General features: G+C 56.1%; 1 protein-coding gene across 4 annotated transcripts; it reads left to right on the forward strand.

Moving 5' to 3' along the window:
* Positions 1-1857: 1857 nt before the first annotated feature.
* Positions 1858-15243, forward strand: TMLHE (trimethyllysine hydroxylase, epsilon). Of its 4 annotated transcripts, none has more exons than XM_061362000.1 (8): positions 1858-1898; positions 6017-6191; positions 7077-7253; positions 7976-8255; positions 9278-9397; positions 12042-12278; positions 13075-13213; positions 14354-15243. In XM_061362000.1, the coding sequence occupies exons 2-8, from the start codon at positions 6023-6025 to the stop codon at positions 14483-14485; spliced, it is 1254 nt and encodes a 417-aa protein (XP_061217984.1). In that variant the 5' UTR covers positions 1858-1898; positions 6017-6022; the 3' UTR covers positions 14486-15243. The 4 variants fall into 4 exon arrangements, with proteins under 4 accessions (XP_061217984.1, XP_061217985.1, XP_061217986.1 ...); XM_061362001.1 differs by having other exon boundaries at positions 1863-1898; positions 6014-6191; XM_061361999.1 differs by lacking the exon at positions 1858-1898 and having other exon boundaries at positions 5623-6191; positions 14354-15242.
* The last annotated feature ends 1203 nt before the right edge of the window (positions 15244-16446 follow it).

Genomic DNA, 16446 nt, shown 5'->3' on the forward strand with positions numbered 1-16446 from the left:
GGAACCGGCCCCGACGAGACCCCGGGCCGGGGACACGGGCACGGGATCCTCCCGGGCAGCCGCTGCCGGGCATGTGCTGATGCCGCTCCTCCAGCCGGGTGCGGGACCCCGTCCCCACCACCCCCGGGCACGGGAGGAGCACTGAGCGGCAGCTGCTTGTTTAAACCGCCGCGATCCCGGCTCTTCCCCAGCACACGGGCTCCTCCGTGCTGAGCCAGGCTGCGGGTGCGAGCAAAACGCGCCGGGCGCTGGAAGATGAGGGCTGTCTGCCCCAGCCCCGAAAGCGGGGCACAGGCCATAAACCCTAGTGAGCCCCACAGACCCCACCCCTGCCAGTGCTCAAGGCCAGGCTGGACACAGGGGCTTGGAGCAAGCTGCTCTAGTGGAAGGTGTCCCTGCCTGTGGCAGGGGTTGAACTTGAGGAGCTTTAAAATCCCTTCAACCCGAACCAGTCCGGGGTTCTAAGACCACGCTCCACACTCCAAGGGGTGGCACCGCCGCGCTCGGGCCCGCACCACCGCTCCCGCTGCGGCCCCGAGGGGTCGGCGCCCAAAGGCAACGGGCCCCGAGGGTGCTGGAGCGGCAGCGGAGCTGCCGCTGGCTCGGACCGGGGCAGGGAGCGCCGCGCCTCAGCCCCGCGGCACGAACGGGTCCGGTGCCTCTGGATGGACCCAGCCGTTACAGCCCAAAAGCGCGGCCTGCTCCTCAGCGCCAGGAACTCGGCCGGCAGAGAGCGGCGGAGAAGCAGCGGACAGGTAAGGAAGGGCGGCGCGGGGCGGCGCGGGGCGGGGCGGGGCGGGGCGAGCGGCTCCGCCCGAGCTGGGGACCGGCGGCCGGGAAGCACCGCCCGGCCCTGCCCGGCGCAGTGCGCGTGCGCCGCCCGCAGGTGAGCAGGGGGCAGTGCTCCTCGCTATGGAAACACCCCCGGGCAGTGGCGACACGATCCCGCGGGACAGAGCGGCCCCGAGCGGAGACACCGCGGAGACACCGCGCTGCCAGCACAGCGCCCGGCTCGGAGGTACGTGCGGCTCTAGGGCCGGCTCTCTGTGGTATCTGGCCGCAGGCCAGCATCTCTGTGGTGTGTCTGCCACTCTAGCCACCTCTCTGTGGTAGACGTGCGACGCTCTGGCCACACGCCTGAGTCTCTATGCTATGTCTGCCATTCTAGCCTCCTCTCTATGGTGCACATGCGCCACTCTGGCCACAGGCCTGCGTCTATATGGTAGACGGGATGCTCTAGCCTGCCCTCTATGGTACATGTGCGGCGCTCTGGCTATAGGCCTAAATCTCTATGGTACAAGAAGTGCTATAGCCACCTCTCTATGGTACAGCTGCGACGCTGTAGCCAGAGGTTTGCATCTCTGTGGTAGACGGGGCACTCTAGCCGCTGTTCTGACGTACACGTGGGACGCTCTAGCCACAGGCCTGCCTCTCTGGTACAACGAGCGCTCTGGAGGCCGCTGTATCTTACATGTGCGATGCTGTGGCCACAGGCCTGAGTCTCTGCTACACGGGGTGCTTCTGGTTTCCAGGACGCTCTAGCCTCCTTTTTGTTCTCGGCAGTCGCTCTGGCCTCCACTCTATGTTACACGCCGCCCCGCTCTCTACGGCTGCCGGGCGGTGTTTTGCAGCGCGTAACTGTCCCGGGCGGGCCCGGCGGCAGCTGCCGCGCTCGGCTCCCCTGTCTCTGGTGCCCAACGCTCCTCTTCCGGCGGGCGATGCCGCTCGTGATCCGTGGCGGCTCCTCCCCGGGGCGGGCCCGCTCCGGCCCAGCCCCGCGGCCTTCCGCGGCTCGTGTCGGGTAGCCGCGCGTGTCGCACCCGGGGCTCGCAGCCGCCGCAGGGGCCGGAGCTCGTCCCCGCCGCGGCCTCACTCCACCTCTCCCCGCCGCAGCGCAGGTAACGGCAGGTAACAGCCGGGCACGGACCGGAGCTTTCGGCCGCGGCAGCTCCGGCAGAGCCCGTGCGCTCCCGCCCGCAGCAAAGACAACCCCGGCGGGGCGGGGCGGGGCCGGGCCGGGCCGGGCGGGGGCAGTGGCCGCGGCCGCGAACAGGAGCGAGCTGCGGGAGGTGTCCGGGGGAGGTGTCCCGAGAGCCGGCTCTTTGTGGGGCTGGAAACGACGCGTAGGTTGCTCGCGTTCGGCTGCGCCCACGAAGGCTTCGCTGGAGGCAGCGGAGGAGCTCGGAGCAGGAGGCTGCGGGAAGCGGTGGGAAACGGGGTCTGGAGCCGGCGCTCGCTGCTGAGCGTGGGGCGAGCAGGTTCTTCCCTTGGCTGCCAGAGCAGCGCAGCCGCTGTGGATGGAGCTGCCGGGTCTGGGGTGCCTTTAAGGGCTTCTGAGTTTCCGAGCGGTGCCCGCGGGGGAGGGCTGGAGGGGTCTCTGGGTCCTGAGCGCTCAGCCCTAACGCGGTGGCTGCCCAGGAGCTGCTTCCCAGCGCGGGGCTCAGCCCCTGGCTCGGCCCCTTTGCTCCTCCCGGGGCAGCAGCTCTGTCCCAGCCCCTGCAGCGCTCCGCTTTTCAGCTGCTTTCCCCGTTGCTGCAGTAGCGGCGCTCGCTGGTGTCAGCCGTGGCCTCGGCAGTGCTGGGATCTGTTCAGGCTGAGGATCTTAAAGGTCTTTTCCGAGCTGCCCTGCCTGACGGTTGCATGCTATTCCTCAGGCTGCCTCCATAAAACGGTGGATTTCCCTTCTCTCTCTCTCTCAGAAGCCCAAGGCTGTTGTGCTGCTGAAATCTCATGCTGCTGGTGGATCAGAACCCTTTGCTTTAGCCAAAGGCTCCGGCCGTGGACAAGGGTGCGTGAGTGTCAGCAGCTGAGCGCTCAGGAATGCTCAGTGAGAAACAGGGAATTCTTTCTGGGATGCTGAAGGAGTGTGGAAGCCAGGCTGGCTGTGCTGCCACAGGTCAGGTCTGTTCATAGCACAAGCACAGGTCGGGCCTCAGAGCAGCGTCCCCAGCACCAGCTGCCTGGTTCCTGGCAGGCTTTGGCTACAAGCTGGCCCCAGACCACAGAGGTGTGGGGCTTCTCCTTCCATGTGTGTTGGCATTGCTGAACCAGCTGGTTCCTGGGTTTTCCAGCTCAGTGTTTTCCTTTGCTCACAGGGGGAATTGTGGGGTTTAGCAGAGCTTGAGGACCCAGCACTTGTGGCAGCAGTGGGATGCTGCTGAAGGGCAGGCAGGAAGTCCCCTGGACATGAGCCCCTCCTGAGGCCTCCCTTCCTCCTCCCATCACAACCTGTCTCTTGGCCTCCCTCTCAAGGGAACTCCTCAGCTCACAACACATTGGAATGTTTCCTCCTGCTCACGGGGGCTCTGATCCTGTTCCTGGCTTTCATCCACTGCCTGGTGGGCTCTGGGGCAGGATAAAGGTGATAAAAGCATAAAGGTGAGGGGAAGAGCTGGCTGTTCCCATACCTGATTCCAGCCAGGAGAGCTCTTGGCTCTGACTGAACACAAAGGCAGAAGGTAAACCCTCTATGATCATAGGGGTTGCTGCAGCTCCTCTCAGGTTTAGGATCTCTTGGGAGCTTTTCATTCAAGGCTTCTCTGTTCTCTGATGGTGGTGCCTGTTTCCAGCAAGGACAGCAGAGGAGCAGGAGGTCTCAGTGATGAGGTTCAGTATCTGGGTCACTCACCATTGCCCCTGTGTGTTCTCTGGTGAGTTTTGATACTGGGAGAAGATGAGATAAAAGGAACATGTGCAGAAAGATAGAACCAGGGCTGAGCTGGCCCGGGCAGAGGCCACTTGCGAAAGGGATTTGGAGGTGAACTCTGGGTCCTGTGTGAGGACACCAGGCATGGGCAAACAGGGTGGCTGCTCTTTTCCTTTCCCTGTTGGCATTTCTTGATACCAGAACCTGGGCAGAGCCTCCCCTCCTGTGCATCCTAAAGAACAGGCTGATGCTTTGTGAGCCGTAGTGCTTGGTTCAGGGACTTAAGTCGTTTCTTTAAGTTCTAAAGCCAATACACATCATAGTCAAGTTCTGCTTTTCTCTAGCTGTGGCTTTTCTTCACTTGGTTGAGCTTGCACATCAGAAGTGGAGAGTTCCTTTCCCTGTATTGAATTTTCAGTGTGTGTGCTGGAAAGTGTTCTTCCAGGACTGAGCATTGGCTGTTCTACAAAACCTTGTCTTCTGCCTGTCTGGAGACCACCAAAGGGAAGAGCAAGTGCTGTGGTGTGTCTTCAGGTGCCTGGTAACTCTGCCTTGGGCTGTGTAAGCTCTCTGGTGCCCCAGTTCCTCTGTCTGTAGCAAGAATCCGGGAGTCTTTCAGGGTGTTGCTGCTCAGTCAGCATCTCTAAGGAGTTTCATGGGCTTCACAGCAGTGTTTGGTCTCTTCTCACAAGAAACAAGTGACAGAACAAGAGGAAACAGCTTCAGGTTGCACCAGGGCAGGGTTAGACTGGAGATTAGGAGCAGTTTGTTCACTAAGGGGGTTGTCAAGCCTGGAACAGGCTGCCCAGGGCAGTGGTGGAGTCACCATCCCTGCAGGGGTTAAACAGATGTGTAGATGTGGCACCTGGGGACAGGGTTTAGCGGTGGCCTCCGCAGCACTGGGTTAATGTTGGGCTTGATGATCTCAAAGGTCCATGTCCGTGACTTGGTGGCTGATTCCTGCAGCTGCCAGGAGCCAGGGTTGCATTTTGGCAGCTGCGGGTCCGGCACTTCCAAGTTGGAATCTTTGGGCAGCGCTGAAGCTGCTGGTGACTCGAGGCCGGGAGCCCCGGGGGCACGTCCCCACCTCAGACCATGTTCTGGTAGAAAACTGTTTCCAGGCTTTTCCCCCAGCGCTGCCTCTGGTTTAGTTTGTTCCTGCCCAGTGAGTTGTTGTCTGAGAACGTGGGATAGCTGATTTTATTGTTACTGCCAACTTCGAGAGCTCTGCAATCTTCAGCTCTGGAGCGGAGAAGTAGGTGGGGCAGCCACAGCTCCAGTGTTGAGAAAGCATGGAGGAAAATCACAAGTCTTCAATAAGAAAAGCTCCTCGAGTCTGTGTCTCCCCAGTGGTGCCACATTTCTGTGCATTTGAGACCAAAGTGCTGTTAAATCCTGCTGGATTGAGACCTGCCCTCCAGGAATGGATAACCAGGACAGAGTGCTCTGTGTGGCTTCACATCTTAATGCTTGGAAGGTTTTGCCCTTTAACTGAGGAGTCGTTACAGATCTCCCTCTGAGAAATGGTCCCATGATCTCCAGGCTAAGATTAACCCTGGTTGGACTCTCTTCCATGCTGGTGGTGTCCTTCAGCAGCAGCAGAGATCCTCCTTGTCCTCCTCCTCAGTGTTTTGATGCTCTTCTACAACTGACCTAATCCCTGGATTCCCCCAGTTCCTGTGCCTCTACCCAAGGTCACTTTTCTCTCTGTCCCATAGCTCTGTAGTTCTGCCCAGGAATGGGGAATTCAAAGTGGGGAGGCCCGAGCGAGGCTGAGACCTGCAGCAGATGAGGCTTTGGCAACATGTTGCAGTCCCTTCTGGAGTTGCTTTGCCTGATAAATCCTGGGCATTCACTTGTTTCCCAGGACTGTTTTCTGCTGTGATTTGTGGAAGTCACAAAGCAGGAGACACCCTGTGTCTGGTGCTGCTGCATTGGATGGGCTGAGGTTGGTAAGAAAGCTCCCTGAGCTCCTGACAGTTCGTTGCTGTCAGTGAATGATGGGCAGGAGCTGGGGGCAAGCAGGGCTCACGTGCAGCACCGTCTTCCCTCCTGCTCCTCTCCTGCCCTTATCCCAGAAACAGCAGGATGCCAACAAGAGAGAAGAGCCTGAAAATGGGCCTCCCAGCCCTCTTCAGCCTTTTCTTTGATCCCACTCGCTTCTCCCCTCCTCAGTGCTTGTGCTCTCTCTCACCTCTTGTGTCCATCAGTGATGACTGTGGGGATGAGTCCGGCTTTCCCAGAGTGCTGCCAGTGCTTGGTGTGGGGATGCAGGGCTGGGGGCCAGGCTGGGCAGCAGCAGCAACCCCCGTGTGTGTGTCCTTGTGTGTGTCACCAGTGTCACCAGTTCTGTCCTGTCTCTCCCAGCAGCTCAGGATGTGGCGTCAGAGGCTGGTGGGGCTTCTCCGGCTGTGTGGCAGCTCCAGCCCTGCCTTGCTGTGGCCGCCCGGTGACACCAGGCCCGTCCTCGCTGCTGCCACTCGCTGCCACCACACGGTGCCGGAGTCCCTCAAGTGTGCCTGGCAGTTACACCACGACCACCTCGGTATGTGCTGGCTCCCGTGTCCCTGCTCCCAGGCAGTCCCTGAGAGTGATTTCAGTTACCTGTGCTCTTCTGAAATGGGCTGTGCTAGAGGGGTGCACGCTGGTCTCCATGTTCCCCCGGGAATTCCCAAAGGCAGGACTGACTTTTGTCCTGGGTTTGGAGGTCACTTGGCAACTGAGGCACAGGTTTCCCCAGGACCTGTTTGGTCTGGTCCAGCCTCTGTCTCCTGAGGCCAGTTAGATGTTGGTACTTGGGTCACTCAGAAGCAAGGGGAATTACTTGTTCCTTTATCCAACACAGTGGCCCCAAGAAATGATATTGTTCCTTTCCCATTGCAAAGTGACCTTGGATACTTGGATTCAAAGCTGAGTGGGACTAGAGCAGGAAGCGCTCTCCTCTTTTCTCTGCTGGCTCCCCCTTCTGAAGGGCTTTGAGCATTCCCCAGCTGTCCTGGAATGGAGCAAGGAGGAGAGGCTTTAACACTAAATGGATATCAAGGCCTTGCCTCAAGTTCTTGGTGGGGTTTGTAATCTTTGTGTAGCGTGGATGTTGGGGTGATTATTTGTTTGACTGTTACCTGTATTACTGTACTGGGGTCTGCAGCTAGGTTATGTACAGCTCTGAATTTACTACTTGAAGAGAAATGAAAGAGGTAATTATGTGAGCAGCATGTTAGCTCTACTCCTTCCTGCTGCAGGGTGAGCTAGGTAAGGAGGGAGCCCATGGTGAGCTCAGTGACAGCCAGACCTTCCATGAAGACACTGCTTAGTGTGACAAACCAGCTGTGCATCCCCTGTCATTGGGATCCTAACGTCTGGGCTCAGTTCTGGGTGGTGGTTCTGCCTGTTGGCACCAGTGCAGCTCTGAGCCCGGCCTCCTCTGCAGAGCTCAGGTACGCCAACACGCTGATGCGGTTGGACTTCGTGTGGCTGCGGGACCACTGCCGCTCCGCCTCCTGCTACAATGCCAAGACCAACCAGCGCAGCCTGGACACAGCCAGCGTGGACCTGGCCATCAAACCTAAGGCTGTGCGAGTGGATGAGACCACGCTCTTCCTCACCTGTAGGTAGCAAAGCGCCTGTTCCATGGTTTCTGGGCCACCAGCCATGCTTGGAGGGAGGCTCAGTGGTGGATCCTTGTCTTAGGTGTGCTGGGAGAGGGCAGCCTTGTCTCTAAATCAGTAGCTGTTTTGGGAAGAGATCTGGCCCTAAGCAGATTTTAAACAGTTGCTGTTGCTGTATCGTGTCTTGGTCTTAAATGTGTGCTGTGTTTTCCTCCCCCTCCTTGCCAGTCCTTTTTGGGTAGAGATGTATCTTCAGTGTCTGGTGTTTCACAGGTTGGTTTGAACCCAGCAGCAATGCAGGGAGTGAACAGACTGGTCAAGAAATGGTTGGGTTCCTTTTCCCTGCTGTTTGAGCTGGTATCCCTGGTCAGAACTCGCATTTTCTGTCCTTTCTTCTCAGTTGCTCTCTCCCTTCTGTTGTAACTTACCCTTAGTTACGGGCTGGTCTTCAGTGCTCAACTTCCTCATGGAGTTCTGTCAGTAGAAACCAGAACCACTGAAGTTGAGGCCCTTGGCTCTGAATTTGGCTCCTTGCAGCAGCAATGATGCTTTCAGGACTTGTAGCCTGAACCAGACATTAGTGTGGGTGGCATCAGGGTGCAAAGAGTCTGTCACCAGGCAAAATTAGGGTGAGGACTGTCTGAGAGTGGTGGTTGTGCTGATCGTGCCCTGGGGCTGTGGCAGGCACTGGTGGTGACTGTGACTCTGGTCCTCCCTTCAGGGCCGGATGGGCACGTGACGCGCTATGGGCTGGAGTGGCTGGTGAAGAACAGCTATGAGGGGCAGAAGCAGCAGGTGATGCACCCGCGCATCCTCTGGAATGCTGACATCTACCGCCAGGCCCAGGTGCCCTCCGTGGACTGCCGGAGCTTCCTGGAGACAGATGCAGGGCTGAAGGAATTCCTGCAGAACTTCCTGCTTTATGGCATCGCTTTTGTGGAGAACGTTGCACCCACCAAAGAGGACACAGAAATGGTGGCAGAAAGGATCAGCTTGATCAGGTAACAGGGGCTGCCCTGGGAATGGCACTGACAGCTTTGTCAGGAGCTGGGAAGGGCAGACTGCTCAGTTCTTTGGGAAGGTGCTGCTGCCTTGTCCTGTGCGTCCTGCCTGTGGCCTGGTTTGCAAAGCAAAGGTCTGGGTCTTCCGCAGCCTCTGGCCACTGTGCTTGATCCGAGCTGGAGTGTTGCACTGTGGGATCTGCCCCTTCCTAGGTGAGAGTCTGGATCATGAGGCTGTGGAGCTGCCTCGGGAGCATGTGGTAACTTTTGTGACAGTGGGGCTGTGCGCAGAGAGGAGGAACTGGAGGAAGTGGCCTGTCTGGGAAGAGCAGAGCTTTGCAAAGAGAGGCATTTCCTGTTATGGCTTGGAAGGTTAGGAGGGCAGCCCTGGCCATGGGAGCCAGGGAGATCAGAACCAGTTTGTAGCTCTCACCAAAGAAAAACAGTGAGAAATGTTTCTGCTGTGTTTCAAACAGCCCAACAGCATGGCAGGACAGGGTTTGTGTTTCAGCTCTTGTCCAAGCTGCATAAACCCTTTAACTTGCCTTATGCTGCTGGGAGAGGAGGGATTGCTTCTAATGAGTAGAAATAAATAGAAATGAGGGGTTCCAAGGAATATCCAGGCAGCTTTTTGCTCCAGGTACCCTCCCCCTTAGTACCTGAGCACTGTTTGTCCTCTGTCTGTCTCCTGTGCATGTTGTAGGGGGGAAGATGGCTGAAAACGCAAGATCCTGAGAACAGAAGTGGGTTTGGTGTTTGTTGGCTGCAGACAGGCTGGTTGTGCCCTGGCAGCTCCTCGTGCCGCTCAGGGGCTTCCTTGGTTTGACGGTTGCCATCAGTCTGCTGGGGAGGAGAGTGACAAGTTGAACACTGGAGGAGGCACAAGAAGCAATGTGAATGTTGTTCTGCTTTCATTTCTTCTGTACAGAGGCTAGAGGGGAGTGACCTCAAAGCAGGAGAGGACCTGCTTTCCCACCCCCTGCTCCCTCAGCCCATGCTATAACTGCCCGTCCCTTTTGCAGGGAGACCATTTATGGCAGGATGTGGTACTTCACCTCGGACTTCTCCCGGGGAGACACTGCCTACACCAAGCTGGCACTGGATCGTCACACAGACACAACCTACTTCCAGGAGCCCTGTGGGTGAGTGCTTCTTCTGGGGCTGTGTTGTCTCCAGTGCTGATGCTGGGATGTACTTGTGCTGGTCACTCAGCAATTCCAGGTCCTGTCTGATCCCTGTGCAGTAGGGGGGAGTCTGTAGGTCACTTTTCCCTATGCTTGGGACTTCTGGGGATTCCAGAATGCAGGCAGTGAAGGACTTGGCTGTTAGTGACTGCAGCTTGGTATTGCTGTGGTTCAAGTAGTCCTTGTAGTCCCAAAGGCGGCTCAACTCTGTGGTCGTTCCTGTGCTACCCTGAAGCTTCTCTCCCAGTATTCTCAGTCTCTGAGGTGCCACACAGCATTCGTGGGGGTGAGCAGCTGGGTTGAGGTGTCTTTTGGGTGCATCTGGCAAAGCACAGCTTCCCCTGCAGCAAGTACCCCTCCTGAGCTGTTGCACAAAGCTGCTGCTGCAAAAGTTTGCTTTGCCTTACCCCTGTCAAGTGGGGCGAACCCTCCTCACCCTCACCGGGCCAGCTATGTGGGCCAAGGAGCTTCGGGAGAGGAGGGAGAGCAGCTCCCCTTGGCACACCGTGGAGAGATACCTCAGAGGCCCTGCTCACCTTGCTCTGCACCAGTTTATGCAGGTTGGGGGCTGCATTTTGGCAGGGGTGCAGCCCTGCAGGTAGGCAGAAGCCAGGCTCCCCCAGCTCACACCGCTCTGTGCTTTAAAAAGCATTTTATAGCTGTAGCATTGGTTCACAAATGCTGATTTGCAAACTGCTCTTCTGGTACAGCCTCTAGGGTGTGAGTTTGATATCCAGCTGGAGGTGCAAAGGCAGCAGATCATGGCTCAGGGGGAAGTGCAAGAGACTTTAGGCTTAATTTCTAACCTAAGTAGTGGTTTTATCTGTTTTTATCTCAGTCAAGAGGGGAAATAGCCTAGGGGAGATGTGTGGAGGTACTGTGATCTCCTGCAAATGAGGCTACAAAGAGAAGTCACCCAGTCCACACCTCCTGCCCCGGGGCAGGATCAGCTCTTCCCAAGTGAGGCTGTAACTTGCTAAACACCTGAATGGGAAAGGTCTGCAGTGCGGAGCTGGAAAAGCAGAGGGGGACCAAGGGGGGAGATCTGTTGACTGCAGGTGGATCTCAGAGCAGCCGAGCCCTGTCTGTGCCCTGCTGGGCAGGAAGCTTTTGGGAATCAGCTCGATGTCAGGAGCGAAGTCAGCGGATTTGACTGTGCGCTGCGCAGCTGAAGTATACAGAGCACAGAGCACAGGTCCTGCCCCACACTGGATGTAGTTGGCTTCTCTGTTAGTTAACAGCTGAGTGCAGAGGCCATGGTTTGCAGTGACCTGCCTGGTGTGACCTGCTTGGCTGACTTGGTTTAGGAGCTCACAAAATCTTCCCCAACATCAGATAAGATCAGAACTTCAGCCTTCAAAGGGGCTTTGATGTAACTGCTCGGTGCCAGAACTATAGAGCTCATTATCTCTTTTTGTATCTTTCTTTTCCACTTGGAAGGGTTCCCTTCAGGTAGGGAACCTTCCATCTGCAGCCGGCTGAAGTGCATCAAGCAAAGGCAACATGGGCTTAATTGATAGGGCTAACCATTAGTGCCTGTAGTTCTGCAAAGCCAGAGTTGTGCAGGAAGAGCATGAATTTCTGGCTTTCCTGAGCCATCATCTCTGCCAGAAATCCTTTCTTCCCAGCCTCTTCAAGACTTGCTTCCAAACCGCTTGAGTCTTTGACCTGCTTCTAAGCGAAATGAGGCGTTTTTCAAGAAAGATGTGTTCATTTCAATGTGCTTCCTCCCTGCTGCTTTGGCTGAGACCTGACAAGTCTCAGCTTAAGTTATTACAAAGGGTAGATAGAAAACCCCCAAGCTATGGGAAAGACTGCAACATTATCCAGCTCCTCAGGTGCCAAAGAGCCTGCCCAGAGAAGAGGCTTCTTCAGAGCCCTGAGCTGCAGGAGGAGGTTGTTGCCTTGGAGGCACAGAGTGGCCTTTGCTCCAGTGCTCCTGCACTGACTTTATAAAGGGTGAATAGAGCACCCAGGTGAAAAGGTGCTGGTGAGTGTGCAGCTGGGAGGTGCTGCCCCATCGCCTGCTGTGGAACTGGGTTCAGAGGCCCTGAAGGGAGAGCAGAAGGTAACAGTTCATTTTCTAACAAGGGAAGGTGGCTGGAGGCAGCTCCTGGGTGTTTGCTTCTAACAGCGCAATGCCTGCCTTGCTTGGACAGAGGGGAAGAGAAGCTTCCGAGCAGTAATGGTAGGACAGGAGCTGAGTTGGATGGTTTCCCACTAGGGAGGGATGTGCCTGTAGGTAAGATGCTCGCTGGGGACTCCTCCAGGCTTTCCAAAGGGCCTTTAATGTGTTGCCTTATGGGAGACAATAATGTATGTGCCTTTGAATGAGAGCCACCCTGGACACCCTCATACTTCTTGACAACTTCAACAGTACAACCAGCATTTCTTTACTGTCCTCTTGTTCTGAGATGGTGTAGATTAGGCCTTAAGAGGTGGCAGGCAGAGCTGTTAACTGCTGGTCTGTCTCCATTCCCTGGCAGGCCTCAGTGAAACCAGAAGGGTGGTTGCATGCACCTGCGCCTGATGGGGAGCACCTTCTGGCCATGGGACAGGCAGCCCAAGTGTCTTCATGCTCTGGTTTCTCTTGCCCATGCAGCATCCAAGTGTTCCACTGCCTGAAGCACGAGGGCACGGGTGGGCGGACGCTGCTGGTGGATGGTTTCTATGCGGCAGAGCGGGTTCTCCAGTGCGCCCCAGACCAATTTGAGTTGCTCACCAAGGTCCCGCTGAAGCACGAGTATGTCGAGAATGTGGGAGACTGCCACAACCACATGATTGGAATTGGGCCAGTTCTCAATGTCTACCCCTGGAACAACGAGCTTTATCTCATCAGGTAACACCCATGTGAGGCCTCTTGCTAATGGGAAGGAGAGGGGATTGTGATAGACCAGGGAAGGTTTTCAGGAGGTATCCTGAACTGACACCTAATGGGAGGTGTCCCTGCCTGGGACAGGGCTTGGAACTGGATGAAATTGAAGGTCCTTTCCAACCCAAACCAGCCTGTGGTTCTATGAATAAGCAATCTATATCTGAGGGGCAGTGGTGAAGCCACAGGAGCAGCCCGTGTTTCCTCCTGGGCTGTGCACTGCTGCTTTAGAGAAGGTGTCAGAACCACCTATACAAGGATGGGTGTCAGTGCTGAGCTCTGGCTTTTCACTCCTCTCATCCTCACTTCAGCTCCATGCCCCCATCTCCTTTCATTTGAGAGGCAGTAGGATTCAGCCCTTCTTTGAAAAAGCCTCTAGGAAGCAGCCTGGCATACAGGCAGAGTGTGGATTTCCAAAGGAAATTTGGGCTGCTTGCTGCAACTCCAGCCTGGCTGAGTGCAGGAGCCTGTCCAGCACTGCTTTGCACTCTTACTCTGACAGCCTGTGGCCTTGCCCTTTGCTGTGGCAAATCCTTCCATAGTACACCAGCAAGAACAGTTTTACACTTGGTAGCATACTCCTTGCTCCCAGTGCTGGGTATTGTCCTGACAGTCCTGCACTTGCAGTGTAACCTCTCATGTCCTCTCTCTGGAGTCCCTTAAACGCTGCCTAGTCCCCCAGGCTCCTGCGGTTCCCTGTGGGAATACCTGGCTGTGCTCCTGGAGCCACGTGGGCAGTCTCTGACCTCTTCTTTGCTTGTAGATACAACAACTACGATCGTGCTGTCATCAACACGGTGCCGTACGACGTTGTGCACCGCTGGTACGCTGCTCACCGCACTCTCACCACTGAGCTCCGGAGACCAGAGAATGAGCTCTGGGTCAAACTGAAGCCAGGCAAGGTAGGGCTTGGAGCTGGGAGACTGGCCTGGGTTTTGTGCAGGGAGGGAAGCAAGGTCCTTTGGATGTGCTTGCTGCCACTGAGGTGGCTGCTTCAGGCAAGCTCCACATACTGCAGCTTGCTTCGCAGCTCTTCTAAGGTGGCCTGTATTACAGTACTGGCATCTCTTGTGGGGGGGATGTGTTCCTCCTGTTCTAACAGAATATGAGCTTCCAGGTAAGGCAGAAATGTTTAGTTGAAACCCTGCCTAGGTTAGAGGAGAGGAGAAAGATCTTCTCAGTGGCTGCAGTGAGGATCCTCGGAAGCAGAGGGGCTGGGAACACCTGGTGTTCGACCTCTAGCTTCTTCCAGAAGAAACTTCCAGTGTGATTGAAATACACAGGTGTAGGAAGCAGAATTTACTTCTGCTCTGAGGTTTATCTTTGAACCCTCACATTGCCAGTGACTCACAGGAGACCTGGGCAGTGTCCCAGAAGCAGCTGAGATGCCTTAGCACACCTTGGTATTGGAAGGAAAAAGCTCTGCCCTGTGCTCTGAAAGGCTGATGCTGGGTTCAGCATTGGAGGAGCTTGAAGAGCTGGAGCCACAGTTGCAGACCTGAAGGTGTTGCAGTGCATAGCTTCTTCCTTCAGCTGTGTCTGCTTGAAGGGGTTTTATTCCTTCAGGGGCTAGATTCAGCTTGAGCCCAGGGCCCCAGAAATGAAAGGGTCCAGGGGGGAAAAGGATGATCTTAGAGCCCCCCAACCCTTGTGTTCCTGAGGATGCCGGGGGGAAGTGATGCTCTAGAGGCAGGAGATGGCCCCTTTGCTTCTGATGAACTATTGCCCAGGCTCTCCAGTAGAAAAGCCAAGAAACAGCCCAGCATGCATCCCTGTGCTTTGCTAGCCTTCATGTTTTAACTCCTGGTGAGCGGCAGAGCAGAACTGCTGCTTCAGGTAGAGCAGCTGTGCTAGATCACATGAAACATCTGGCTGTGTTCTCGTGCTGTGTGACAGTGGGGAGCAGGAGTGCTCATGCCCCCCCTGGCAAACCCTCCCCTGCTCTTCCAGTCTTGAGGGACCTCCAGCTTTCAGAGCTGTCCTGCCAGAGGGTCCTGGCCATGGTGGCTGCCCTGCTGATGGCCTCCTCTCTGCTCCTGCAGGCCCTGTTCATAGACAACTGGCGTGTCCTGCACGGGCGGGAGGCGTTCACCGGGTACCGCCAGCTCTGCGGCTGCTACCTGACGAGGGACGATGTGCTCAACACCGCGCGCCTGCTGGGACTCCAGGCTTAGCCCGGCCACGTGCACGGGGACCTGCTGGTGTCACCCCGATGATGTTGCACATACCTCAAACCCCTCCACCCTCTCTGAGCCATTCCCGGTGCCTGCTCAGGAGAGGGAGCAAGCCAAAGAAACTTGTGGGAGCTCTGTGGGACCTTGTTCTTTCTGCCTTTGAGCACAGCCACCTCTTGCTGTCTGCACCCAGCCTGGTTGCTCCAGCCCCTCAGACTGTCTTGGCTCTGCCCAGAAAGGGCTAATTGCTCCATGGGAAGTGCTCCTCCAACCAAGTGCCTTCAGGATTTGGACTCTTTGCATTTATTCCTGCTGTTCAGCCTACTGCCAGCTGTAGTTCCAGGTTTTTGGGTTGTTTTCTTCAGCAGAGCACAGTGGAAATCTTTGGGGCTTTGTCTCACCCCAGTCTGGACTTCTTCCCTTCTAGAGAAAAGGAAAATCCGGCCCCCGTTTGATGTGAACATGCCACTACTCAAACTGAGGGCTGTTGGCAAATTTCAGCGGCTTCTTAAACGTACCACGTACCCCGAGAGCAGTGACTGATACAAGCTGTGCTGGTGGAGAGGTGGCCTGCAAAGGGAGAACCCCCTCTTGGGAGGGTTTTTCTGAAGAGCTTTAGGTTAGAAGGAACAGAAGTAGCAAGAGCTGCATGTTGGGAAGGAGAGCTGTGTTACATGAGGGATGTAGGTCTCGTGTTTCCTTGACTTCCAGTAATGCCACGTGTGTGTTCTTGTGTTTGAATTGAGGGCGAAGGCTCAGCAGCCACAGGATTTTCTCCACCTGTGCCTGCTCCTTTCCTGAAGAAGGGCTTTGTGTAAGGTTGTCATTTCACCAGCTGCTGGATGGGGATGACCAGTCTGGGGGGTGGTTTCCCCAGATCCTCCTGCGTATGGAGGCAGTGAACACAGAGGTGCCTTTCAGCTCCGGCTAGCTGGGGGATAAACTGGTCTGGCACATCAAAGGGATGCAGTGTAAAGAACAAAGGCAAATCCTGTTGTTACTAGAAACACTGGAATGCTAGAAACGTGGGTATTTAAGAGGGGATAAAGAGGGGATTTTAGGATTTGTGTCTTTGGAGGTGTCTGCTCTTCTATACTAGACCTTAAACCAGGGCTAGTCCCTTTCACCCCTGGCCCTCCTGTGCAAGCAGGGTGCTCTTGTGTCCAGGGTACAAGTGCTACATTTGCTGCCTTCATTTAATCTAAACACTGACTGTATGGATTCTAGCGCTGAGAGACTCCTGCAAGTGTGGCCTGAGCTGCCTGAGGCTGACTTCCACAGTATTTCCCACTGCCGCAGGCACCAGGAGCTTCCCAGGGAAGGCTTGGCAGGGAGCTGTGGATCAGAGGGGAGGGGAGTGAGGGGCGGAAACACGAGCCATGTTGGCAGGTAACAGCAGCCCAAAGTGAGCTGGTTCTGTCAGGTTCATCTCTCCAGGATGGGTTCCCATTGCTGTGAACAGCAGCCTCAGGCACAGGCAGGAATTGAGTATTGCTCTAGGCTGAGGCAGTGAATTCCCCGAGCAGCCTGCAGCATCCAGTCTGTTACTGGCTTTGGCAGTTCCTCCTTGAGTGCCAGTTTCACCGGCACAACGTAGCTGGGGAGTTTCACACATCTTCATTGATGGTGTGGAAGTAGCAAACCCCAGTGGTTCCATACACAGTCCCACTCTGGTGCTCCGGGGGTGGCTTTCCCCTGTGCTGCTGGGTGAAACCATGGCTGGGAGTGTGGTGGTGACAGCAAACCATCTCTGTGTTCTGAACCAAAGGATCAGTATTTGAACGCCTGGAGTGGTGGGGTCCTCTCACAAATTATTTGGTGATACCAAGGGTTCCTGAGCTCTTTTTGCCTCCCTGTGCCTCCAGGATGTGGGGAATACTGTGGACGTCAGCTTTACCTGCCGCTGCCCTGAGCTGGGGCTGGCACAGGTGTGTTGGTGACAGGTCATGGTGACGTAGGTG

The sequence above is a fragment of the Neopsephotus bourkii genome, unplaced genomic scaffold (genome assembly GCF_033783945.1).
Source record: "Neopsephotus bourkii isolate Nb327-2 ecotype Australia unplaced genomic scaffold, CSIRO-AGI_Nbou_v1 NB_1067, whole genome shotgun sequence".
Classification (NCBI taxonomy): domain Eukaryota; kingdom Metazoa; phylum Chordata; class Aves; order Psittaciformes; family Psittacidae; genus Neopsephotus; species Neopsephotus bourkii.

Excerpts from the sequence above, each read along its gene's own strand:
- TMLHE (XM_061361999.1), top strand. The coding sequence starts at position 5,735 with ATGCCAACAAGAGAGAAGAGCCTGAAAATGGGCCTCCCAGCCCTCTTC. Across the intron at positions 6,192-7,076 it reads GTTACACCACGACCACCTCG|AGCTCAGGTACGCCAACACG; the intron begins GTATGTGCTGGC and ends CCTCCTCTGCAG. Across the intron at positions 7,254-7,975 it reads GACCACGCTCTTCCTCACCT|GGCCGGATGGGCACGTGACG; the intron begins GTAGGTAGCAAA and ends TCCTCCCTTCAG.